Source organism: Ailuropoda melanoleuca, chromosome 8, assembly GCF_002007445.2.
Source record: "Ailuropoda melanoleuca isolate Jingjing chromosome 8, ASM200744v2, whole genome shotgun sequence".
NCBI lineage: Eukaryota > Metazoa > Chordata > Mammalia > Carnivora > Ursidae > Ailuropoda > Ailuropoda melanoleuca.
In genome coordinates this window covers 68663304-68689915 of record NC_048225.1, presented here as the reverse complement: position 1 = coordinate 68689915, position 26612 = coordinate 68663304, and the positions used below count along the sequence as shown (strand labels likewise).

The following is a 26612-nucleotide window of genomic DNA, read 5'->3' as shown; positions in this document are numbered from 1 at the left end:
ACCACACCCAGGGACTTGATTCAACCCCTCCGGGTGGGGCCTGGGTGCTCTCAGGTAACCGCCGCAGGGATCTGAAGACTGTGGTTTGCAAAATGGCCAACAGAGCCTGGCCTAGGTCTTCGGGGCTCCAAGGGAGGAGGGTCTAGGCAGGAACTGGCCCCATTTCTGGCTGTAAGCCAGTGTGGCCAGCCCGTGGCCGGCATTTTGTACTGAAAGAGTAGCGTTTGGCTCGGCCCACAGCTCTGGATCAGGTTTCCGGGAGCCCACAAACACATACTGAAGCCATCAGTCCGGAGGACTGTTATCCCATTTGATCAAAGCACAGGGCAAGGGACCACATGGAGAAAGTCCACTCCTGGCGCCTTGTTGCCTTTAAGCCTTAACGGTGTCACCGATTTATCGCATGTTTCTGTTACGTTTGTTTCCAGCAAGCACGAAGCCAGTGGGCTACGACCTGGCTAGCTTCGCCTGTGGCTGCCTCCACACCCGGGACTCGATTGGAGGGGGAAAGCCACCCACGGGCTGAGACAGCTCAGCTGCTGCTGCTGATGCTTCTCGCCTGATTCAGGTGTCCGAGCAGTGGGTTGTCTGCTTCTCAAGGAAAAAGCTCTTCTCCTCAACGCTGCATCTTCTAGGGGACCCACTCCAATGCCAGGCAGCAGAGTAGCTGCTCAAATGAGTGGTGGCTGCCTGCGTCTGTTGGTGGGTCAGCCCGCGCGGAGTGCCCCTGCCCCGCACCCCCTGGCTGGGCTTCTCTGCCGCCCTGGGATGCGCTTGCCCCTCCGCTGCTCTCTGTCCAGGAGACCGTGCAGGAGTCTGACACCTGTGGGGTGGTTTTGAGACTGCTCTCGGGGGAAATTGTCCCCATGTGACAGTGTGATAGGTGGCTCTGGGGACAGAAGGGGCTTCCCAAATGCAGTGCCCTGGCTTCACCAGGATCAGAGGCAGGGTCACGGGGGCAAGGGGGCATTACCGTCCTGTATACAGTGTCGAAGCAGGAAAGAGCTCACACTTGGATGGGAGATCGTTTGTTTGATTCTGCCCCAGCCTGATCCAGGCCACTGGGAGGCCAGTCAGGGCCGGAGCACCTGACCCTTCCCTGAACAGCTACACACACAGGAGGGAAGAACCAAGCCCTGCCCTGGCTCCTTCCTTGCTCTTCCCCCAGTGTGTGAGGAGGAGGAGACCCGGGTGGGGACCCGAGCGGCATCACGTGTGCCTTCGGGACAGCTTGAGCAGTGATGCCCACAGAATCCTCCCGAGGTCGAGAAGGCCCACGGTCGGTGCAGTCTCAGAATGGACAGGGTTGCTGGTAGCGCAAGAGCCTGGGAGAGCGTGAGCAACACCGGCGTGGCGTTAGGTTTCCCAGCATGCAGCTCTACCTGTCTGCTGGTGCCGCCTACTGTTAGGTTAGGGAAGGAGTCCACCCACCCCAAGGCCCGAGTCTCTGCCCTTGTCGATGCTTCTTTGTGCTGGGAGCGCACAAGGAGCTCGGCAAGCCGCAGGAAGACTTAACCCGGGGGCAGCCTGATGTCTGCACATCACATTGTGGCCTCTGACTCGGTGAGTGTTGGACGCGCAGCCTGGAGTTTGAAATGACTCTTGAGTTTTTAAAATCCTTTCCTTGTAAAATACAAGTTAATTTCACCATTGGTGCTTTTGGTGCGTGAGGAAGGGTGCAGGACGCAGCCAACTTCTTTCCAGAACAGGGCTGGGTAGTTGTGCAACTCTAAATTTAATCCAAAGCCTACATTTCCAGGGGTGCGTGTGCTGTAGGAAGCCGTCTGTGGACAAATGAGGATAATAGTTTGAGTGAATTAGCAAGTCTGGAGAGGAGGGCCCATCAGCAGAATGACAAATTTAGGATCTTTAAAGACATCTGGTCAGCGATGCCGGAGCTCATGATTGACTGAGTGATTAATAATGGAAAGCCCTTAGTTCAGTGTTTCTGCTGTCCCTCGCGCACTTCCCCAGCCAGGGCGGGCTGTCTGGTGCAGCCTGCCAGAGACATTTCCGGCTGAACAATGGAGGCATTTAGGCCCCTCGTCCTCGACCTCTCTGAGTTTAAGGTTTCCGTTTTTCTTCTTATCCACCTTATGTGTGTGTTTCCTCATTGACAGCTCCCGGAGATGGCTCCTGATTCCCTTTCACATTTGATACGATTCCATTCAACTTAATCACTGCTTGTTCCAAGGGCCCGCTGCTGGCCAAAGCCTCGCCCCTCAGGGTCACCTGGATTTACAGCCCCTGGTTCACTAACCAGGGCTTCCCTCGGGCACAGACAGCAGTGGAACGCATCGAAGGGCTGAAGTTGGCCACTGTCCCCCTTGCTCTCCACAGCTTGCTGCCCCCGCGTCTCAGGACCCATCCCTAACTCTGCGCTGGATTTGTCCGCAGGCTCAAGCAGCTGGACAAGCACAGCCAGGCCACAGCCCAGCAGCTGGTGCACCTTCTCAGCAAGCAGAGCCAGCTCCTGCTGGAGAGACAGAGCCTGTCGGAGGAGGTGGGACGTCTGAGATCCCAGGTACCGTGCAGAGCCACGCAGGCGTGGGGGTGGCGCGGGGGCCTCCGGGCCGGCTCTCCCACCAGAGAACGCGGCAGGCTCTGCGAGTGGGGCTTTTTCGCGTTCCCTGTCTCGGAGCTGCGCGCGACCGGGGAGATGCCCAGTGGTCACAGCGGGCAGCTCGTAAGCTGGCAGGGGCTCTGCAGACTATGCCCGGGAGCAGTGGGGGACATGGGCGTGTGGGCCACGGGCCTGCCCTCTTTAGGGAGCTGGAGGTTGTGCACGAGAACAACCGTTGACTCGGCAGGGCCACACTGAGGGGCGCGACCCGTGGAAGGACGCAGAGGGCTGTCGTGGTGAGCAGGCTTTTTGCAGGAAGTGGGCTCCGAACCACCCCTGGGGCTGTGTGCAGTTTGAGTCATTGAGGAAAGGGGTGTTGCCGACTGGGGGAGCTGCGGTGAGTGGCCGGCAGGAGTCTTGTCCGAAGTCAGCTGCTGGATAGTTGAGCCCAGCAGATTTCCCGTAGAACGCGCTGTCGTCACCCTTGAACGAGCCTGCAAGATCGATTCTCGTCGCCACTTTGCAGACAGGGAAACCCGGGCTCCCACAGCCGCACAGCTGGCAGGTAGGGACACCACAGACGTCCCCTGATTCTGACGCCCCAGCCCCAGCCTGTCCTGTTGAGTGTGGATCTGGGGCCACCAGGGCTCGTGGAGGGAGGAGAACATCCAGGTGAGTCTGCTGCGTGGCGTGAGACTTTCTTCCCCTAAATGGCTTCTCTTCCTGTCAGAGAAGCTCTACTTTCTGCCCCATCAGGCGATTTGTTAGGGTAATGAAGTGGTCCACGGGCTGGCCACGCTCTCCGCCTTGTCTTCGGATCTCGTACTGGGATGGCCCCCAGGTGCCCACACAGCGAGCGCTTGGCATGATTAATGGGAAGAATGCCTCTGGAAAGGAGAAGAGTGGGAAACTGTCTCTCATTCTTCTTTCCACATGTGCCGAATGGGTATCGGGGGGCTGCTGCTGTCCTCTGAGGGAATTTTCCCACTCAGCGCACTGAAGCCCTCGCGCAGTCCCGCTCAGTTTTCCAGGTAGAGTAAGAGAATACCCCAGAGCCAGGCACTGGACTAAGGCCTGGGGACCCGCCTGCACACCATACCCCTGATGCCACCGACCCTCTCACACCATGCGCCGTGGTCATCCGGGAAGCTTTGCAGAAGCAGGTAACTGTGAGAACATGGGTTCTGTTCACACACGCCAGGAATCGGCATTTTAACAAGCTGGTTGGGTAAATTTTGAGGGACACAGAGCTTTGAGCACTTCTGAAGTGTTCGCAGGCTCTGAAGAGCTCAGGCCCGACCTGGGCCACAACCTAACTGTCTGGGCCGGTCCTGTAGGAGGTCGTGGGTGGAGCCAGCCAAGGGCTGGGGCCACCGGCTCTCTAGGTGGGTGACTAGGCTCCTGTCGCACACAGTGGAGGGACAGGGGCTTCTAGCGTGAGCGAATCCTTTGGCTCTAGGAGCCAAGAACCGCTTAAGAATAAGACTTGTAGGGGCGTCTGGGTGGCACAGTCGTTAGGCGTCTGCCTTCGGCTCAGGGCATGATCCCGGCGTTGTGGGATCGAGCCCCACATCAGGCTCCTCTGCTAGGAGCCTGCTTCTTCCTCTCCCACTCCCCCTGCCTATGTTACCTCTCTCGCTGGTTGTCTCTCTCTCTCTCTGTCAAATAAATAAATAAAATCTAAAAAAAAAAAAAAAGAATAAGACTTGTAAGGAGTCTTCTGTACGAGCTCTGAGCACACGGTAGTTTCCTGTCGATTCTGGACCAGATCATTATCCTGTAGGGTTTCCCTTTTAACTCCCCATCTGCCTACCTCACAGCCCCTCAGATGTTAACATGGACCATCAATGCTTAGAAACCTCTTCCAGGGCTTTAAAAACCTGATAATTGCCAAATGGATTGCAAAATTTTCATAAAATGCATTAAAAAAAACCCCCAAAACCTCAAAAAATCCTCAGAAAAGCGAGCAGGTCTTTCTTCTCTTGCCTGAAGCCACAGAGATGGTTTGACCATCCTGAGTTATCTGACACCAGCCCATCTGGCTTACCTCTAAAGGGATCTTTCAGATTCAAAAAGTACATTTGGAATTATTGTAATATGAACACGACAAAAGACATTTCATAGAGGGACTGTTGGCTTTCAGTAGCAAATACTGTTCAAAGAAGAGGCAGGGATCCAGTTTTGTGAGCTCTCTGTGGAATATCTAAACCGAAGTCCTGCTCTTTCTACCCAAGTGTGGCGTTAGACCTATTTTGGCCATGGAATAAACTGGAATTGTGAGTTTAGCTTCCAGCCCTTGAAGTGAACAAGGCCACCATGTGCCCCCAGCAGGGATATGGGAGGACGCTGCCTGCTGTGAGCTCCCGAGTGACTGACCCCGCTCCGTTTTCCTGGAGAGACACTGGTTCATCTCTCTTACAGATGAAACCTTCAGCTAAAGGCTTCCATTTTCTCAGCCTGGATGGATTAAGCATCAGGACTTAATCGTGTGTCAAACTCTCTGTCCACCGGATGCCCAACAGGGAGTGGGGAGTTCCTGGCCTGGGCTGCTGCTCCGAGGCCGAGTCTCAGGCCTCGGGTTTGCTCTCAGGTGCCAAGCCCTGGGCCCTGGAGCAGAGGACAGGCCTTGGGTCGGCCTGTGGCCTCTGACAGGAAACAGCACCGTCCGTTCAGAAGGCTTTCTTATCCTCGTTTCTGCACGTGTTCTGAAACCTGCACAACATGTCTGGCCAAGTGAGCCGGTCGTAGTCGTAACCAGGCCGCAGTGACGTTTTAACCGTGAGAATTGCCCGCTTCCCCGGCAGTGCCGCTGGCGTGCAGGCCGGGGCTGGTCGAGTGGCCGCGGCTCAGGGCTTCTCGTCTGCCGTGTTCTTCGTGCGACTAAAAGCAGTGGCTTTGTTACTCTGTTGCCTCGCGCAGCGGGTGGGGACTTCTAGGAAATGGCTTTTAAAATGTCCTAAAGGGCTGTGCTGGTCGTTGTGGAGAAAGGAGCCCCGAAGACCCCCACGCCGCCTGCCTGCAGACACGGCCTCACGGCCCTCCCTGGGCACCGGCCCTGTCTCCTCTTCTTGGGGGACAGAGATTCTGGCTGGGTCTCTAACATCTGGCCAGGGAGGGGGCGCCAGCTGAGGAAATCAGTCCCAGGGAGAGTGGCGGCTGAGCCCCGGGAAAGAACAAAGTTGTCCGTTTAGAGGGTGGCTTCGTACCCCGAGAGTTCGTGCAGGTCCTCCTCACTGGGCAACACGTCGGGGTTCAGGTTTGCGTTTTCTGTAGCTGCCCTCCCCACAGGCCCTGGGGCTCCAGGCTCAGTGCTCAGTCTGGGGAGGGGCTCCCTTCCAGTCCCTGCAGACGAAGCGTCTCTATGGTCGGGAAGCGGCTCCCTGAGATTGACTTATCAGTGATTGATCAGTTGGCCCTGTGACTTTTGAGCCTTCTTGGCAGTGAACTGACTTTCTAATTTGATTCAAACTCGTGCTTGGATCCAGCAGCCACATGTGATTATATTCAGAATCATGGACATCATCTCATTACATCGAAGGAGCCAGGCAAGAGCCGTCACGAGCGAAGAACCAGGCGCGGGGAGGAGGGGAGGCAGGGCCCGTTTGTGACCTGAAGCCAGGGGCAGGGCGGCTTTAGAAATGGCCGCCGGAGGGAGGGTCACCGGACGGGGGTCCCACTGGGGGGAGGGGGTGCCCGGATGGGACCTGGAGGTGTACGCAGGTCTGTGGGGGTCCTTCCTGAGCCCTGGGGGCCTCGCCCACCTCACGTGGGCGCGTCCCCGCAGTTAGCTACCTGCAGGACAGATGGTGCTTGACTAGAACAGCAAATACACTGAATAAAATAAATTAGAAAGCCTCCTCATGAACCAAGATTTTTTGGAAAGAATTCTAAATAGATGAAAACAAACAATTTGATTTCAACCAAATTGTTGTTTTTTTGTTTTTATTCTGATTTTCACCCGAATTGTCAGTCTCAAAAATAAACACTGATACATTCCCAGAAAATATTTTTCAAATAAAAACTGACTCTGTTAAAGTTTGCCCTGATTCTTTCAAAACTGTGTACAAGACACTGTCAACCAAAGTGACTTGCATAGTTTTTAAATACACTTGAACATATGCAGCTAAATGTCATTAACTCCCTGCTGCCGGGGTGTTTTTAAAGAGTGACACGAGACCCCTGGTGCTGCGTTTCTAACATGAGGGTCTCGCGACCCTCAGAGAAACTTCCCTGAGCAACTCAAATAGCACAGTTTAACTTTTGTGGGTTCCTTTTTTTTTTTCATGGAAGGCCCTGTGTGTAATTAATATTGAAAAGCACATACGGTTTCATTGAAGCCAAACTTGCTCTTCCGTTTAACAGTTCACTTTGTCCAAGAGCGAATAATTTCAGAATGAGACTCGTGGAGGAAAAATAAATCGGATTTTCTGTTGCTTCAGGCACACTTGCTCCAGTCATTGCTTCCTGAGTCAGACATTACATTTTGCAATATAAATTCACAATCAAGATTTTAAAGGGAGCTAAATATTTTAATCCAATTAGACAAGTGAACAAAACACTGAATATTGCATGGAGTGTGGAGAAGTGGTTCTTGCCTTTAAAAGACTGTGATTCCGTCACATTACAACCCCAAATGTCAGTGTTGTCTTTATTCTTAACGCTTTCAAACATGAGGCAGCCAGAGGCTCCTCTCTCTGCTGTTGGTGACACTGTCTGTCCTTTGGGAATTCTTAAAAATCTATTTACCATGGAAACATGGTCCCTATAAAACACAGACACCTGCCCATGTGCAGAGGAAGTTTGCGGGACTCGCGGGATTCCAGAAAGCTGGAAGACGACAAGGTCGGATCCCAGGAGGTGTGGGACCCCAGTATAGGCAGAGCTTGTGGGCGGAGCGGGCGCGGGAGCTGCCAGAACCCGGGCGTCCCGGCACTCTGACCCCGCCGTGTGCGCCCAGGGCTCCACGCCTCCCTCCGTGCCGCGGGTCCCAAGACCGGCTCCAGCTGCTGTTTTCCAGAAAGCCAAGGAAGCATCGGCCCCACCTTCGTTCTGCAAGGAAGGCTTTCCTGCCTCTGCCTTTTCCTTTCTCTGGCTTCTATGGACTCTTCTGGCTTTGGGAGTCCAGAGGCAGGGAGCCGGGCCCAAGGTCCCCGTGGTCTAGGGTACCCGGGGCTTTGACCTCTGTCTGCACAGAACAGTGGTCGTCAGAGGCCCGGCAGGACAGCTCAAGGGGAGAAGGGACCGCAGGGTGTGCCAGTGACTTTGCCGTGAACGCTGGGCCCACTTTGCACCCGCCAATAGCCGGATTCCCGGGAAGGTCAACGAGCGCGTGGGCCACTTTCCTGGGCGCGAGGTTGGGGCTCTGCTGACCCGGAGGCAGCCTGCCGTGTGCCCTGCCGCTTCTGCCACATTGCGGTCCCCCCCAAAGGCCACGTTCCATGAAGTTCTGAAGAGAACGGGTGAGGTCACCTTCCCCCCAAGCGAACCGGAGACCACCCGGAGTCCACGTGGCCCGTGTGTGCCGGCCAGCCTTCCACATCTGACTCCTGCTCCACGCCACGAAGATCGCGCTCGGTGGCTTATGTGCCCTCACTGAGCGGGTCAGAGGAGCATGAGCGCGCCTGGGCTTCAAGGTCACACGGCCGGGGCTCAGATCTCAGCCGGGAGGTGGTTTACCTTTCTACACTCGGGTCCTGGTCAAAACCAAAACCAAAACCCAAACAAAAACCCTTAAAGAACCAGCTTTCCCTTTAAGAGGGAGCCCCCGCGGGACCCTGACTCTGGCACTGGTGACTGTGAAGCTGGCCAGGTTGGCAGGTGCAAAGGGGCCTCTGGATAAATCACCTTTCTGTACAGGTGGGAGAAAGAAGGCCCAGAGCCAAAGTGAACTGAACTTCTCAAGGAGGTGGTGTTCAGTCCCTAAGCCGCAGGCTGCGTGGACGAAGGGTGTCCACCGGCCTCTCCCCGGGGTGGGGCCTGTCACCGGCTCTGGCTCCCCAAGCAGTAGCTACTGTGGCTTCTCTGGAGCTCTGTTCACTTGGGACAAGCTTGAAAATGCCCCAGCGGGGGGTGGACAGGACTCTTCTCTCTGGTTAAAAATAGATGCTTTCTTGCCAGGGGCACAAGGAATGGGGCCATTTTTTGACCTGAACACAGAGACAGAAAAATATGCAAATGAGCCAGGCGGGTGGGGGTGTTGCATTTGGGGAGACTAGTGAGAGGCTGGGTGGAGGTCCGCGGATGGAAACAAGGTCAGGCTGAGGCTGAGCATGCGCGGTCTGTGAGCAGGGGCGAGGTGGGCCGGGCATTCCCTGGGGTAGGGGTAAGGGGGGCTGGGGCTTGGGAACAAAGGGGCAGAAAAGGCTCTGCTGGACCCCACGGCATGGTTGCCTGGGGAGCAATTCAGGTCACCCAGAGAGACTCATTTTTTAAACTCTGAATTTCAAGTCAAACTTCAGAGATGAACACAAAAGTCAGGGTTTGTGGAGAGAAGGCTCTATTAGGATTTAAAATGAGAACAAAGAAAATGGGGTCGCAGCAGCAGGCATGTAGATGGGGGGCATTTCTGTCATCTGTGGACAGTATTTCAGAAGAGCAGCTGCCAGGGTGTCCCGTCGGCCCTCCCGAGCTCTTCTGGAGGGCAGCCACACACCATGGCAGATGTGGCCACACCAGCCAGGCGGGCCACAGCAAGGGGCCTTGGTGACAGGCTGGAAGGCAGAGGACGGGGAGGTGGTGGCCGAGGGCTCCAGTCCCAGTTCACCACCTAATGTCCCACTGGCACGCGCATTCTCACCACCCCCCCCCAGCCAGACCATGATCACGGTGGTGTGGACGATGGACCCAACTTTCTAGAAGATGGCTAATAGCCCTAGGAAGTGATGGCAGACGAGCGAAATTTGGGCAGTAACTAAAGCTTCTCTGTCTCTGGACATGCGGCAGGATGGGGGGAGCACTGAGAAATGTTCTCTACTAAAGCTCCAGCAAACCGAGGGCAACACGGGGTGCTGCGTTTATAGACCAAACAGTGACGTGCGCAAGGGGCGAATTATTCAGTCAGATGTTTCCAGGATGGGGCCGGCAGCCGTAGGCACTGGGGATGCCGGACCCGTGAACGGTACTTCTGGGACTGTAATACTAGTCAGGATGGGCTTTGCATCAAAACCAAATAAAATATCAAACCATCGAAGAGACAGCGACAGGGAATTTGCTCCAGGGAGAGATTCGGGCTGGCTCCCATCTGTTTGCTCACGTCCGGGACCTCACATCTGCGCTGCTCCTGAGGGGTCCCACAGGGGCCGGAGGTCGCAGGTTCTGGGAGCGGTCTGAGGGCCACCAGGGGCCGGGTCGGGGGATCATCAGTTACTAGCTGGGCCCGGAGCCCGCACACACTGTGAGCTCATTATAATGAGAGATGCCAGTTCCCCGAGCTCGGTTTTCAGAGAATTCCTGCAACATGTTTTCTTTCTGCTGCAGGTCTTCACCGTTACTCTGCGCACGTCACAGGGGTGTGTGTCTTCCCCCCCAAAGTTTGGTTACCTCTTTCTTTTGCGATATGCCTGCCATGGTTTATGCTTATCCTTGTGCTCGGAGACACGCATCCCACTCGCTTACTCCGCGCGTTCCAAGCGCGGCGGCTGCACACGTGACATTCTAATGACCCTTCTACTTACAGACTTGCGCACCGAAGAGGCAAGATCAGTGTCACACACCGAGAGGCCTACCAAAACATTCCCTTTTTGCATCTTTCAAAAGAGGCAACAGACTGATGTTCCTATTTCTCTTGCGTGAATTCTGATCTTTCACTCACTGTCCTATCTTGGAAATCCTCAAGTAATTGTGGCTGAAACTGGGTTCTCATAGGAGCTCCCCCTCCCCCACCGATTGTAGCTCAGGAAATGCCTGTTGGGGAGGGCGAAGGCCCACGTGTGTCTCTGCCAGCCAGCCTGCCCGCCCGCCCGCCGTCCTCAGGCTCTCCTGCTCCTCGAGGTCAAGGACTGCGTCTTACTCATCTTCCCACGTGGTCCTGGGTAGGGACACTGGAGGAACCGTCTGCAGTGGTTTCTGGCCCCACGTCCTGCTGTGGGCTAAGCTAATCTGAGCAGCCCCGTAGGCCAGGGCTGTCAGCGGTGTACTCACGACTCCACTAACCTGTGACCCCTTCAACCCAGTTTTCGGCAGCTGGTTTTGAAAACTTTATTCCTGTTTAAGGCCAAGAGGTCAGATATACCAAATTCCCTCTTCCAGCATGTGGGAGGTGGTTTCCATGTGAAAAAAAATGCCTTTATATATGTTATAATAAAGTGTCTGCCGCTAAAAACTTGGGAGGTTTTAGCTCATTTTGATTTCACTAGGAATGTCTCAGGGACACTTGGCCTGCATCCTGTTTTTGTTCGAGCTTCCCCAGCTGTAATGTCTGAGCGGTTTTCAGGAAACAGATCCTGGCGCGGATCGGGGTCTCCTTCCCCAGACAGGGAGGGGGTGGCTCTGTAGCCACACCCTGCCATCGGCTGCCCTTCCCCAAGAGACAGACTTGACGTCTGGGGTACGGGTGGTTTTCAGAGTTAAAGCCTTAAAGTCGTTCACCTCACGTTCCCGTCTGACAACGGCTTTTCATGCGTCTGATTACATACAGTGTCTGCATTTTTAGCAGAAGCGTGGTTTTTCTCTGTAAATGTAGAAGGGGCACCTCAGCCAGCGAGCAGACAAATCACAGGGAAGAACAAGATCTATTTAAACTTACTTTTTATTATCATTTTTTCCAGTTACCCAGCATGCAACAATCTGATTGCTGACCTGGACGAAACAGAATGAAATAAATGGTTTACAAAGAGATATTTACATTCATCTGATTTGTTCGTGAGATGCCACAGCACGCCACCACCTTCCGGGACAGCGGCCGGTGCCTGGGGCAGCCGCGGGCTGCACGATGGGCGCCCCGTCCGATGCTCGGAGGCACCTGTGTGCTGCGGCCTGCGGCTCAGCTCCGGCACCGGACGAGGAGCCCTCCTGCTGGGTTTCCAGAAATGGCTTGAAGTGACGATGTTTTTAGATCTGCTCATTTGTATGCTGTTACACACATGACTTGCAATAAATGAACTTTTTAAAGACCTGAATTGTAATGTTTCCTTTTTACCTTGTAGTGATGAACGAAACACACCAAAAAGGCACATATTTTAACTAGGCCAGAGGGTATTAAGGACCAGACTTTCTTCCTGCCATTCACGTTTCCTTCCCTCTTCGTGAGCTAGAGAGCATCCTCTAACTTCTGATGCTTTTAATCAACATCTCGTAAGACTCCGTCACTCATCGTCCTGCTACTCTGTGCAGTCGGGAGACACCAGGAAGCACTATTTATCCTGTCCACTCTGTTCACAAGGAAAACAGACAAGAAAGCGTCTTTGGCTTAGAGGTGTCGGGTTTCTTCTTGAATGTGCGGTATTTGAGAGGAGCCTACGAATGTACTTCGTGGAATTACAAAGTTGACTTCAAGGTCTTTCGGGTATCTGTACACAGATCGTTCTGTTAGTCTAAGAGAGTATTTCTACTACACACGGTTAAGCCCTCAGATGCTTGAAAGTAATAAAAACCGGGCACTGAAGTGTCGTGTTGTCTGTGAGGAGGACAATGAGGTGCTAAAGGCAAGGCTGCGGGTGGGCGGGAGGAGGCCCTGACCTAAGGCCCTTCTCCTGGCTAGCATTCCCGAACCCTTGCCCTCACCAGCCCCCTGTGGCCTCTCGGGATGGATGGGGATTAGGCTTCGGAGGCGGTGGGAGGATACACATGCAAAGAGCTTTCGAAAGTCTCTCAAGCATGGAAAAGGTTCAAGCCTGAAAGAGTAGAACTTCTATCTGGATTCACTTTTTGATTTAATCCAATGTGCTAGACATCAAGGTTGTCACCTAAGATATGTTAATTGTCCCTAATTCTGTTTGAGGACTACAGTAAATAAATTACACAATATTCTACAAATAGCACCCTTAAAGAATTGTAGAGGTCACTTTATTTTAGCCTCCTGGATCTGTCCATCCCAGTGGTTTTGAGAGAAGAGCACACGTAAGAATGCCCTCAGATCTGGCTGTGTGACACACACGTGCACGCCTAACTAACTCTGGTCCCAAAGCCATTCCTCTACTCAGCTTAGTCACAGGAGCAAAGCCAAGTTTGTACAATAGTAGGTTTATGAGGTAAAATCAGAAAAAGGCCCCATCCAAAATAAGTCTAGATAAATCAGACTGAAGTACAACCACCCTACCCATCTCTCACCCACGACCACCTTTGTTAATTTGCCAACGTCCATTCTAAGAAAGGAAGTATGCAGAGCAACACGTGTAAGGTTACCAGGAAGACATCACTGAGGAACAACACTCCTGAGGAGTTCTGGGCCCAAACCATCCGGTGTTAAGCTTCTTAGGTCCCTAACACATCTCCAGGGAGCCCCCTTCTTCCATCCCTGACTTCAGGGGAGATGCACCTGAGACCCAGCGCTGAGGGTTTGGCAGCCCCCCCTTCAGTAGCGGCCCCTCGTCCAAGTTTGCACAACTGCACTATTGCCATTTTACTGAAGTAATAACAAAGCAGTCCTGTGTGTGTTTTGGGGCTACAAGAGATGGACGTTATTCTCCTCTCACATTTTATATAGGGTAGGTTAATGCCAGCTGGAGCTATTAAAAATCTTTTTTTTTTTCAGAAAAGAATAATATTTGATTTTCTGAGACTACAGAACCACGTCCAACAACAACAAACAGAGAAGGAGCAGATTGACATAGTGCTTTATTTAAGCCGTCTGTACGAAGGAAAATAATGTGCATCCCTATCATATACGTGTAAAAATACTAAGGATGTACAGTGTACAAAAACAGTTCCTTGTAGTTATTTCACATCCTTGTGGGTCATATACTTAAGGAAATAACAGTTTTAGTATGACCGACAGTAATAGTAATACAGTTTTTCTTGGGTTCATAGTTGCGTCTGCTTAAAATCCTTAACCAGATGACTAGATCTTGCGCGGATCTAATGAAAGAACTAGCAAGGTCAAGAAATGTCACAAACTATAAAGCTACAGGGAGGTAATTCAATTACCAATTTAGAGGTTTTCTTTTTATTTAAATAAATACTTTACATTTCATGCTTGCCTGTAATGCACTACCAGGAGCAAGATAAGGAAATTCTACTGTAGACAGTACGAACAGTAGCAGCAAAGTGTGTACGTCGAGGTGTAATACAGAGACCCTGCAGTTAGTAAGGAAGGCCCTTACTTTTGTCCGCTAGGAAAAGCAAGGGGCCCCTGCAAGAACAGTCAGCTTTAAGAAGCCGGAAATCAGGTACGGGAAATGGAAAACAATACTGAAATAATGCTATGTAATTAGTGTAGGAAGCAAAGCTGTGAGCAACCTGCCAAAAAATCCAAGCAGAAATGGCCAATTTCCTCCCAGATGGCTGCATTAAGACAAGAGGGCAGACTTCACGGAAGTTAGTGCGGGATGGAGTCCGCAGCGTCTGACCCGCGTCCTGATGGAGTGATGCCATGTTCGGGCCTCGCCTTCTGCCAGCAGCCCCCACCGCGGCCACAGGCAGCCCCAAGGGCAGGTGCGGAACCCTCCCTCTACACACACACACACACACACACACACACACGTACACATCTGTTTTCCCGTCGTTCCTCCATGCCAGCTGATGGACACCTGGGAACGAGAGCAAGGGAGGCTGGACAGGGAAGTCAAGGAAGTGCCCCGTGGGTCCCCAGCACATCTTGAGGCCCAGCGTGAGTGAGCCCTGCACGCGGGCTGGGGACCGTGAGCCAGCTGTGAGGAGTGGCCGGGCCGGGCACTGTCAGCGCGGTCACTCATCTTTAGGAAGTGTCCTTGACCAAGGTCACGGGAAACCACCTTAAGGGTTGGGGGGGGAGCTATCGAAGTGCTTAGTGTATGGGGTCGCCCTCGAGAGGGACGGCCGCTCCGCACGAACATCAGCCAGCCTCAGCCACCTTCTCTGCCTCTATCTGTTCCTCTTGGATAAAATGGGTGCGAGACAACTTACAGGACATACCTTCTAGTCTACGTTCTGGTCAAAGCGAAACATTCAAAAGAATTCCGAGAGGGGAGAAAAAGTGAAGCGACATGTGTAAGTAAGAATGAACTACCATTTCCTGTAACTTCCTACTCAATGCTAAGGATGAACCTCACTCAGGTAGGAGTATGAAAAATTAGGATAAAACCTATGTCTGAATATGTCTTAGCTGCCTTAGTAAAATGCCCTTTGACCCCCGTCAGTCCCAGCGGCCCGCCCACCGCCAGCAGTGGTGTCTCCTCTACAGATCCACACTTCCAGCGCCACGAGGCTAAGACATCTGCATATGAATATGATTCATCCTACTTAGAAAGTCACTTGCTCGTCCACACAACACATCTGAGTCGTCATACCACGTCACGCCGCAGTGTTCCACGGGGAGCTGTCAGAACGTGTGACTAGAGACATCGCCACGATCGCTCCACAGGGCCGGCCGGCCTCCCGCGACCGCGGCGAGGACCCCCAGCCCCTGGACTTCATAGGCTGCTTTGGAAAATGTCAGCTCCTAGCACCAAAGGGTTTAATCTGAAGATCATCATTAATGAAGGAGAAAGATGAGGTTTGCATACACATCCCCTTTCAGTGAGAAATGTCGGAATTTGGGGACACGAGTATATACAGAAAAAGAAAAGTTGGAGGTGTTCTTTTTGTGTGTGTTTTGTTTTCTCCCTGATGGCTTAAGTCAGTGATAAATGTACCATGATCGGAATAAACACACCGGGTTCTTACCCCTTACTGCCTACTTTATGAATACTCAAGATGTGTGCATTTTGCCAAGTACGGTGCATTTGTCACGGTCACGCTGGTCGCTGTTCCTTCGCGGCGAGACGTCACCGGGCCGTCAGAGCGCTTCTGTTCTAACGGTCAACAGCCACACCCTTCCACCTCCTTAGCCCCTCGGCACGGAGAGCTGGGGTTTTCTCACTTTTGAGCACCAAGGGGTTCAGTGCCGGCATCTCTTCTCCCAGAGCCCAATTCTAACCAATAAGTACAATTTCAGAGCCTCATCGAATTTTGTTACAAAGGAGAAAAAGTGCACGACCCTCACTGGCGTGCACACTCCTTGCACGTGGGTCAAAATAAACTGCAGTGAGTCTGGTCCGTGTAAGTTGGAGCTGCATTTGCTAACATGACACACAATTCTCTTCACTAAGAAATAAATACTACTGCAATATAAACAAAATCATAGAAGGACATTCAAAGTTTTAACATCCGAGAAAAAGCTAATTCACGTAGAACCGAAAGTCAAAACTTAAATAAGGCAAACACCTGTTTACCTTGGTGTACAAATTTTGGTGAAAAGCAGGATCATTATACCTGTCTACATTCTTCAGCCATCAGAGGTGATAAAGATCAAGAAAGGAAAAAGGTTTTCAAGCACAGGGGAAAAAAAAACAAAAACTGCTCTCTGGTGCAAATCATGTCATCGAGCCCGTGAGCGACCTTGCCTCTGCCGTGCATATGCCCCCTTCCCAGAAGAACAGTGTCCGTCCTGCCAATGCCCGCCCGTGAAATCCGGCCGTCCAGGAGAACAGGGGGCTTCGTCCGCGGTGTCCGACAGGGACTTCGTGTGCGTCTAGCGCTCTGTCTCAACGGTCGTTCGGTCCTTCTCTCAGATGCTTCCCTACGGATTCCGGCCAGGTCTGAGTGCACAATCCCCACCGTACGCACTGATCTCTCGTGCCTTCCTACAACTCTGCATATGCACGTCACCACCCTACCACAATTGCTTGTTCTGAATTATAAACTACATCTTCTTAGTCTAATTAGTTTTCAATGTATCTTCTAGAAAGTTAAAAAATGTACCTAGAATCAGTGTATCTCATTTAGCCTTCACTGTGAGGGAAAAACAAAAACTAAAAGATCAAGAGATGACAACTGGTGCACAAATGAACAATGGTGGGCTCATGACTTCCAAAGATTGTAAAATTACCCCTTAAAGTTGCTAGAATAGTAAGACAGTAGCAGCAGCAGCATGAGACCGTAGACGGAGATACAATTTCATGCAAAAACAAACAAGTGTGTTTGCGTCCATGTGTGTTCTCGTGGGGGTGAGAGTGGGCTGGGGTGTCTGGAGGCGCTCCTGCTTTGTAAGAGCTATGACTGGTGTGATGTCCGGGAATCGTCTTGAGGAGGAAATCTGGGATGACAGTGAAGGAGCAGGACGGGGGCCTTACTCGCGGCCACTGGCGGAGTAGGAGAACTGAGGGAAGTGCGGCCGCCGCTCGTTGTCCACGCAGTCCATGCCGTCCTCGTCATCTGCGGGCACAAAGCGGCCACTTAACATCACGGTTACTGTTTGCCACGGTATCTCTGGTCTACGTGATTCTAACATCTAGCACAGGGAAGGTCAACTGCGGCAACAAGCTCCAAGACACTTGTGGCCAACAACACAACACAGTGTAACGACACTAACTCCCCAAACGATCTCCCTTTCACACGCATGACCTATGAAGAAATAACACCCTCACGTCTCCTTCAAGCCATGAACATCTTAAGACCCAACACACTGTGAAGAAATACTATTGAAGAAAACCAGATTTTTTTTAAATAAGAAGGAGTGAACGATCTTTAGTAACCTCCAACTTCATGAAACTACGCCTGTCGAAAATGCAGCGGGCAGTCAGGCCTAAGGCACCAGAAGGGTCTGGAATCCAGTACCAACACCTTCAAATGTGTTTATTTTTCTTCTTGGTGCTTTAGGTGTGACTGTGAAATCAAGCTTCATATGACGCCTTGATTTGACATTGTTTACATTATTTACTCTTCGGTCACCGTTTCCAGTTTCCCTAAGATGCACCTTTAAACCAGAGTGGAGAGAGGAAGACAATGGAAGAGGGCGAGACGCCAGCATCTAACACCAGCTCCACAGGAAACCAGCAGCGAGCAGAGACATGAAGGCACGGAAGCGAGCCGCTTTCACATGGGCTGCCCCCTGTCACCTTCCCTGCCTTCCCATATTCGAAAGATCTCGAATGATCCCGCAAGACCTTCTCCTAACTGTCCCGGTGGTTAAAGTCCCACACAGCCAGGAAGCTTTCCTTGCATGTGGTCATGCGTCCAGTCACCCTGGCCACACCGTCCCCTGGGCACCTGCTCCGGGCTCTGGGCCAAGTCCAGCCACCATCGGGGCTCCCCGTCTATGCAGGAGGTGCCCACGAAGCCTCTCCTGCTCTCCCCAAAAGCACGTGGGGTCAGATGATGTCCCACAGGGGAAGCACAGCAGGAGGCTCTCAAACACCCAATCTTCTTTTCTTCAAGCAAAATAATTCCACTTCCTCCAATACCGATGGGAATACAGTGCAAGTCTTTAAATTTTCCAGCCTCTCCAGGAGCATGGAGGTCACATAACAAGAGAAAGCAGACAGACCTCCGTATGGTGAGCACCGACGCTGTCACACAACAAGGATGATGCTCTGGGCTCCTCGATGACACACATTTCTCTGGAGAGCAAACATATCTTTTCTCACTGTGCTTCTGTTGGATATTCTATTCTGAATACGGAAGATTCTAGAAATGGGAGCAAGTTGCTAACCAAAATCTGTGACCTCAAATATATCAGGAAAAAAATCACTGGATTAGGTGGCAATCAATCCATGAAGAGGATCTGGGGCTCCCTGCTCCATGTAGACCATGGACCTCCAAGGGCTTCCGTCCCTCTGCAGACAGGCTTTCTAACTACGTCAGCTTTTCTAGAGAGGATTGTGACTTGAGGAAATCTCTGCCTCCTTCTTATCAAATACTGGTTAGGCACCAAGCAAACCACACACATGGTTCAGATCAAATACCTTCCACAGTATTTTTGGCTGCACTAAAGGCGCTGGGAAGGCTTATCTGTTGTTGAGTCACAAAGTATAAAAACTAGAGAAAAAACAGCTGCAAGCTTAGTGTTCAGATGCGGACACATGCCAATCACATTTCAAGGAAACAGCGTTCCCCACTAACAGCTTTGCTTGGCTGCGTGTTTCTGTGCAGTGAACGTGCAGAGAGCCCCGGACCGCCCGTGTGGGAGGCTGTTGCCCGCACTGCACTGGTTCCCCGGGTGGCCCCGGCCCTGGCCCCAGTCAGCAGGCCCTCTACACCCCAAGGGAGGTGCCGGGCTTCCTGCCCAAGGAGGAGCACCTACTGCTCTAGGCTGCAAGTCAGCTGAGAATTAAAGTCTTTAATCTGCCACTTCAGTAACAAATACATCACATTTCCGAACATAAAAAAATCTCAACCTCACAGGTGACTGAGCAAGGGCCCCACACCTTGAGATTCTTTAAAGCCCATTACATCACTCCCTTATTGCGGCTCCCTTCTGCCCCCTCCTGCTCAGCCACAGCAAGGGGCCAGGATCTGATCCTGCCCAGGGGACAAGGGAGGTGGTCTGGGCCCACAGGTGGGGGGCTGTGGAAGGAGAGGGCAGTGGCCTGCCCAAGCCAGAGCCCGTCACACCAACCAACGTTCATGCTCTGCATGGACAGTCATAGGGAGCAGTTGCTGACGACACGCATGAGCCATGCTGCAAACACGAGACACATTTGGAACAAGAAAGCAGGGATCAACTCCCCATCCCACATCAGAATCCGTGGCCCAAGGAACCTCATTTCCTTCCAGCATTCAACAAATGTAATTACATGGCATTAAAAGCTATTCGATCTCAAAGAAATCCTCTTTCCCTGCAAGAGGAAGGCAGAGGACCATTAATGGATAAAATGCAAGACGACACATTCCAAAATCTGTCCAATTAATTAACACCAGTGAGAACAATCTGGCATGTGACCGCAGCTGTTTGTCGGCAAGGAACATTCTGCCTGTCGATGTGCTGATTTGTTCTAAAATGTAACTCCATTCTGTGTCCCAAAAGCCAGGTGGCGAGTGGGAAGGAGGCCGTCGCTAACTGAGGGTACCGCGGAGGGCTCCCGTGAACAAAATCTCCACGCTTTAGCGGCTGCACGGCCGCTCACCAGCAACACCCCTCAAAGCTGCAAGATTACGTTACATGTAATCACAGTCCGAGGTTTCACTGCGCCTCCTGTGATCTGCCTCTAAGGGATCTAGGATGTTTCCAGGGACCATCCCTTTAAAGACCCGGCCCCACGCTCCCCGGACCGCTCTCCGGCCTGCTGAGCACCGTCATCGGCTCTCTCTGCTGAGGTCCTGAAATGGGAAATCAGACAGCCCCGACAGACGCAGGACGCTGCTGCTGGACTCCGGTTTCTGGGTTTGGGTGCCCACACAGCCACACATTCCCAGGCCTCCGTGGCAGGTGCATTCTGGGACCCACCTTCGAAGGGACTACAGTGTGAGCCCCCCGCTGATCCCTGTCTCGACCTAGAAAAACTCCTTTATCCTTTCAAGGCTGCAAGTCACTGGGCATGAACAGCGTTTCCTGCGTCTAAAATGACACAGATTCTTCAAGAACGGGGTTGCTGTTCGTGACTAAACGTGTTGTAGTACTGATCGAGAAGCGGAGACACCAGGTTCAGAGGACAGTCTAGAAACCATGCCGGGTGACTTAAAACGTCTTTTAACATTTCTGTCTCACTTCATGAAGTTCTAAACATGAAGCCACAGAGTGCCTGTTAATGACATATTCTCAGCATGTCAAGTGCCGAGTGAGTCTGGAGTTAGGGGTATGGCAGGCGAGGTGAATCCTGAAGAGATTTGGACCTCGTCAGCCAGGGCTTTGTTTGTTTGTTTTTATTTATTTGTCAGAGAAAGAAAGATAACACAAGCAGAGGGAGCAGCAGGCAGAGGGAGAAGCAGACTCCGTGCTGAGCAGGGAGCCCAACGAGGACCTCGATCCCAGGACCCCAGGATCAAGACCCAAGCCGAAGGCAGTTGCCCAACCTACTGAGCCGGCCGGGCGCCCCTGGGCCTTGAATCAAGTCTGTGGAGAAGAAGGACTGACGGCCAGGGCCGTGCCTGCTACAGAGCTACAGATTTAACTCACAGTCTTGGGTATGGGAGCTGCTCTGCTGTGTCCTTCCAGGTTCCCGCTTTCTCGCAGCCTCTTTAGGTGGGTCCCCTGGCCCCAGATTTGCATCCACTCTCTTCTGCGGGATGTTCATTGTACTGGGCCCAGCCTCATGCTTCAAGCAGTGAGTCCCAGGACAAAAAACACTATGGACTTAAATAGAATCAAAACTAGGGCTCTTCAAAGCTGTCCAATTCCAGCTCCTTTCCGACCAGGACAGCTTCTCAGGCACCACAGGGGAAAGCTGGGGCTCGGGGACACCACCCAGCCTTGCGCCCCCTTTCTCAAACGGCAAAGTGACCTGCCCCTTTCCAGGGAGGGAGTGGCAGAGCCAGGCATGACACAGTCACCCCACCAGGCTCTCTTCATCCTCCTCAGTCCTTTCCTCGTGACTCAGACTCACGGGTCTCTTCACGTGAGGACTGGACTCCCGTCCGAAGCAGTCTGTGCTCACGGCTTTGCATTCGCAGAGCCTGCCTATTTCTCTGATGTCCAAGACCACGTATTTAGTTGTCTTAAGAGGCCACAAATACCAAAGCTCTATTTATCAAAGAGAACGGTCTCAAAGAGCTAAGGCCGAGACAGAGACACACTGGGACCTCACCCTCTCGGTGCCCTCTGTGGGTTTCACATGGGGAGGGAGGCCAAAGCACAAAGTCCTGGGCACGGATGGCCAACAGCACCGTCTGTAAAGAGCTGGGCCTCCTCCTGGCCGGCAAACGACCAGGCCCTTGCCATAACGTGTTTATTCCTTCACTTCAAACATATTTACTGAATGCCGATGCCGGGCCAGATACCCAGCCAGGAGCTGGGGCTAGCTGTGAATAGGAAACCAAGCCCTTTTTCTCAGGGTTACCGCATTCTAGTTGGCCAGACAGTAAACAGAGAAATGAACAAATTAACCAGAAGAGTTATCAGCAAGCTGTCAATCCACAGAATCACGGGGTGGAGGAGGCAGTGCCCAATGGGTTGCACTGTTCTTTGGATTGGGAGGTGAAAGCAAGCTCTCTAGGGAAGTGACATTTAAGCTGAGATCTGAGGGAGTAAGAGCTGTTGATGCAAATGTCGGGGAAAAGAGCATAGCAGGCAGAGACAACGGTTAACACCCAAGTCCCGAGGCACGGTGAGGCGTGGCATGTTCAAAGTGAGGATGAACACGGGGCGGTGGGACAAGATGGAGCAAGAGCAGGGACCGGACCAGACAGCCTGTGCAACCCCGCATGAGCAGTTCAGATTTCTAGTGTTGAGTTTGGGACCCATGGAAGGGCTGTGGGCAGGGGAATGATGTGGTCTGACTGCAGTTAATGTTCTATCACAACGACAAGGTCTGGCAAATGCTCTGTGGTGCAATGTGCTCCTGGGCCCTTCTGACACCTCACTGGTGCTGCCTGCATTTCAGACACATGCGTCACCACCGTCCACCCTGGGGCCACCAGAGACTGTGCCAAGGCCCAAGCCCCCATTCTGCTCACACAAGTCCTCAGCCACTTGCCCATGGATCTGCAGGCTTTCCAGCACTGTCTTCTCCTCTCACGGATTCTAAGACTTTAGCGATGGCTCACGAGACAGAATGGAAGCCCACTGTCCCACTGGGGATAGCAGTCCCACGTACTCCTAACTCATAGCGTGGCCAAGTTGGGGAGTCCCACTCCTGGCTACTGCTGACACTAACTGGGGGACCTGGGAAGTTCAGTGTCTCCCTGGGTTTCAATTTCTTCGTTTAGAAAATGAAAGTTAAGAGGTTCTTAACTTCTGTCAAGTCTAAAGAAAGCCAAGTGCACATATGCATACATGATCATATTTTTCATTTCAGGGTGTGTTCACGGTCCCTTGTTGTCAGGCTACGAGTTGAAAACTCTAGACCAGGATGGCTCCCAGTTTGCCTTTCAGCGGACTATCAGGTGACCGACCGCATCCATGGTTGGAACCTTCCCTCTCGTGGATACTGGCTGTGGACCAGCACCTTCAGCTACTCTACCTTTCACAAACGAGAGAAGGGAGAAGAAAAGTAGGAAGGGATCCGAAGGGATAAGGAGAAAAAATGAACATGATGGGATCATGAGCCAGAAGATGTGTGACCTGAAGAAATGTTTGGCTTTCCACGTATGTCCCTGAAACTCGATTCTATCCCCATCGCTAAGCTCATGAGAACAGATATGCAGCAGTCTGTTGGCACAAGAGGTATCAGATATAATACCGTTCCTTCCTTTGAAGTCCCCTTACTTAAAGATATTTATCGAACTATGTGCACATACTAGTGTATGTGGGACAATCTTAAGTGGTGCTTGAATGCACAGTGTTAAGACATGTAATTTATATGTATCAAAAAGTTACTAGCACACTAAATTATGTCTTCGCCAATACTAAATTTTAAAAAAGGGGATTCAATTTAAAGTGAATTCAAAAGTATTAAGTCAGCAGGAAACCAAAACAAGCATGATTCTGCAGGGGGCACATGAGTGAGCCGTCGGGTAAACACAGAAGTGTCACTTTCAGAGTCCTTCCAATTGATGGCGAAAGAAAGTACTAAAACAGTAAGGAAGGGCAAAGTTGTCTACAAGTGAGTTCATGATTCTCAGGCTACAATTTTTCTTTATGTAATTTTTCCTACTCCCCAAAACTTCTCTCCCAGCAGCTACCTATCTTTGATACTTGAACATGGAACTCCATATTCTTAAGTGGGATGAAGTAAGTCACTGAGGAATTTGATCTTGAAAACATCCAATCAACAGAGTGGCTGCTGTCTTCCATTATATTAGAATGTTATCAAGTGCCTATTAGATGTACTTACATTTTTCAGGTGGCGTTATTGTAATAGTCTGAGCTGTAAATTCTTCATCAAAATACCTGGTATCTGTCTCAGATGTTACTTGAGGCTTAAAAGGAGGTACAAGCTGCAAGAAGAAAAAAGAAGAGTACTGTTAACAGATTTCAGTTTAGGAAAATTTATTTCTAGGATAAAATTAAGGAGCAAATAATTAACAGAACAGTGCCAGAGACCAGACCGCTGAGTCACTGCGTATGGGAGACGTGGCGTTTGGCTTCCCAGTCAACAGTCTGAGCACAGAACAGGAAGTACTTGGTTGTTCTGTATAAAATATGACGGATTATGTGCAACAGAACAAATGAGAACCAGAGAATAGGGTGGAAAGAGGATACTGAAAAGTCCTAATTTCTCTGCCAATCACAAACATACACACAAACCATATGGATGCAAACCCTGGTGACAAAATGCAGGCTCTCCCCTGGGCAGCGAAAGCATGACTCGTCCCCTAGTCTCTTCCTGGCACCTGGTCCAACAGCTTATTAGTAAGAACACAACTTAATGATACCGTTACTCCCAAGGTGACAGAGTGCTGCCCCTGTCCTTGGCAAAGAACCACACCCACTTACTTGAGATGGGCATGAACGTCTGCCCTGCTCTGGGACAGGGGTCTGGGGAACCCCTGAAGTTACGTGCGAACGTTTCGTCCCTTGATTGCATCCGATCCTCAAAGGGGACCAGGATCCGAAAGAGAGTCAGAGGAACTGCTCTAGGGCTGATAGGGCTGGACGCCTCTGCCTCAGAGTTGCAGCAGGCATGGTGTGGGGCAAGTCTGGGGCTGCCAAAGGTCACAGGAGCCCAAGCCTCTGGGACCTCCGCTGCTCCCCTGGGCTCCGGCCTCACAGAAGAACAAAGGGAGCCCTGTCCCGGGGCCTGGAGTCCCAGCACCCGCTCTCATGAGCACCGTGTAGAACAGGAGATGCTGCTTTTAGAAGAAAATTCCCGAGTGGACAGAAATACGGACAACCGAGTGACAGAAATCAATATGCTTTATAAAAATTTTACAGAAACAAACAGAAACACACAACTGGCTTCGGCTCAATGCATTTTCCCACTCTTGTCACCAAATTTATGTTAAATAATAGGGCAAAAATCTTTACGTTACTCTCTAGGCAGACTATGTTTTAAAAAACCAGGGGGTGAGCAGAACGAAAAGCGTGTTTTTGGAATAAAGGACCACACATCTCTGGTTATGCCACATGTACCAGAACATTTTTTTAAGTTTTATTTATTTGACAGAGAGCGCGCCAGTGCGCACACGTGCACAAGCAGGGGGAGTGGGAGCGGGAGCGGGAGAAGCAGGCTCCCTGCTGAGCGGCGAGCCCGATGCGGGACTCCATCCCCGGACCCCGAGATCATGACCTGAGCCAAAGGCAGACCCTTCACCGCCGGAGCTACCCAGGCGTCCCAGCAACAGAGCATTTTTAATCTCTTTGCCTCATCGTTCGTTGTCTCTGTCCCAGGACACAGCTAGTCTAGAGTCTGTCATGAGCAGGCACTTTCCTGGGGATGAACCTAGCTCGGGTTCCAGTTCCCACCGGCTGCGCCTTAGACAGAGTATGGCTCTCCTCCCACACCCCAGCTCTCCGCCGGCCAAGCGCCTCTGCCGTGCGGGCCCTGCTCTGGGAGGCCGCCCGGGCCGCGCATTCACCCTAGTGCCGGACCTGCCCCCTTCCACGCACACACGCACGCCTGCCCTTCCCGGCGCCGCACACACGCACACCGGAACAGCAAACGCGATCGGGACCCCACGCCCTGCCCGGTTCCTCTCTGGAAACCGAGGGGTCAAGGCCTCCAGCTGCAGGAGACCAGAGGCTACGGCTCTGGCTGGGCTCACCATTCTACAAATGCCCCCCAAGTGGTTCTTCCTCATCCGGCCAAACAAAACTTCACCGCAAGAAACGCTTCTCGGCAGAAGTGGGCTCCTGGGCACGGGGAGCAGGCTGTGCTTACCTCGGCCCGCCCTTCCCAGCTGCCTCCTGCTGACGCCGGCGGACCTCTGCCTTCACGTCCCTGGAGAGCGGCTATCCTCTTAGGTGACACAGAGCGCGGTGCCCTGAACCCCGACAGCGACTGGGACAGATCTTAGAGCAGCTTCCGAAAGTGCCGGGGGCATGAGCCAGCCTCTCTGCTCAGGGGGAGGCCCTCCCGCCACCTCCTCCCCGCGCGCTGCTTCCTCGGCCTTCACGTGCCTTTGAGCCTCCGACTCAGCGCAGCACGCACGCGCGCGCATACGCACAAGATGGGCGTGCGTCCGTCTCCCGCCGCGTCGACACCTCCTCCCGACACCACGTAAGCTCTGCGACGGCCGGGACGTTGAAGAGAAGTTTTGACGTATGGCGGACACACAGTAAACAGTACGTCCACTTACCCATGAAACCGAATCAAGAAGGTCTCCTCATGAACCTGTGGTGACCGGCCTCCCTACCAGGCCCCGGCAGGCAACCACCGACCTGCTCTCGGTCACGACGGCTTTGTGTTTCCGGACTTTTGTGTAAATGGCAGCGTATAGCAGGGATCCTTTGAGTTTTGGCATTTAGCACGATTATTTCGACGTCCATCCCTGTCACTTCGTGTGTCACCTCCACCAGCCCCCCCCCCCGCCCCGTATGCTGGGTAACACCGCGCACAGGTGTGCCCGCCCTGGTCTATCCATGACCTGCCATCGGACACCGGGCTGCTTCTAGTCTGGGGCTCCTGCGAATAAAGCTGCTAGGACTGCTGGGTGTCCGAGTCTTTGCGCAGAGATAAGAGTTCCTTTATTCTGGATAAATGCCAAAGAGCGGAACGGCTGGGTCACATGCGACACGTTTATCTGTTTAAGAACCTGCCAGACTGTTTCGCAAGGCAGTCGCTTCAATTTACGTGACTAACCACCCCCTCCCCCGCCCCGGGTGCGAAAGTTCGTCACTCCCTGTTTTTGCCAGCACTTTGGTGGATCTTTTCAATAGCAGACATTCCAATGTGTGGTGGTGTTTCACTATGGGTTTAATTTATATTTCTCTCCTGAATAATCTTTTTTGTGAGTTTACTTCTTTGGTGACGGGGCTGTTCAAATATTTGCCTCGCCCCTTTTTGGTCAATAAATTTCGAGAGCTCTTTACGTAACCTTCATGCAGGTCTTTAATCAGATTTGCGATTTGCAACTGTTCTTCCAGTTTGTGACTTTTCCTTTCATTCTCTTAACACAGCAC

The 26612-nt window shown here is 52.2% G+C and overlaps 2 protein-coding genes across 19 annotated transcripts in view; one reads left to right on the top strand and one right to left on the bottom strand.

The window, feature by feature from the left end:
• The window catches only part of SDCCAG8 (SHH signaling and ciliogenesis regulator SDCCAG8), a 239423-nt gene extending 227749 nt beyond the window's left edge, over positions 1-11674 (top strand). For 9 of the 12 annotated variants that reach the window (XM_034666639.1, XM_034666637.1, XM_034666640.1 and 6 more), the window contains 3 exons: positions 2398-2524; positions 3090-3235; positions 11329-11674. In XM_034666639.1, the coding sequence (XP_034522530.1) occupies positions 2398-2524; positions 3090-3235; positions 11329-11377 (322 nt within the window). In that variant the 3' untranslated portion in view covers positions 11378-11674. Of the gene's footprint in view, positions 1-2397; positions 2525-3089; positions 3236-11328 lie in introns of those variants that run through there. The other 3 variants (XM_034666643.1, XM_034666638.1, XM_034666644.1) reach the window with 2 other exon arrangements.
• The window catches only part of AKT3 (AKT serine/threonine kinase 3), a 298656-nt gene continuing 283335 nt past the window's right edge, over positions 11292-26612 (bottom strand). For all 7 annotated transcript variants that reach the window (XM_034666651.1, XM_034666653.1, XM_019798522.2 and 4 more), the window contains 2 exons: positions 23386-23488; positions 11292-16891 (listed from right to left, as the gene is read on the bottom strand). In XM_034666651.1, the coding sequence (XP_034522542.1) occupies positions 16806-16891; positions 23386-23488 (189 nt within the window). In that variant the 3' untranslated portion in view covers positions 11292-16805. The remainder of the gene's footprint in view (positions 16892-23385; positions 23489-26612) is intronic.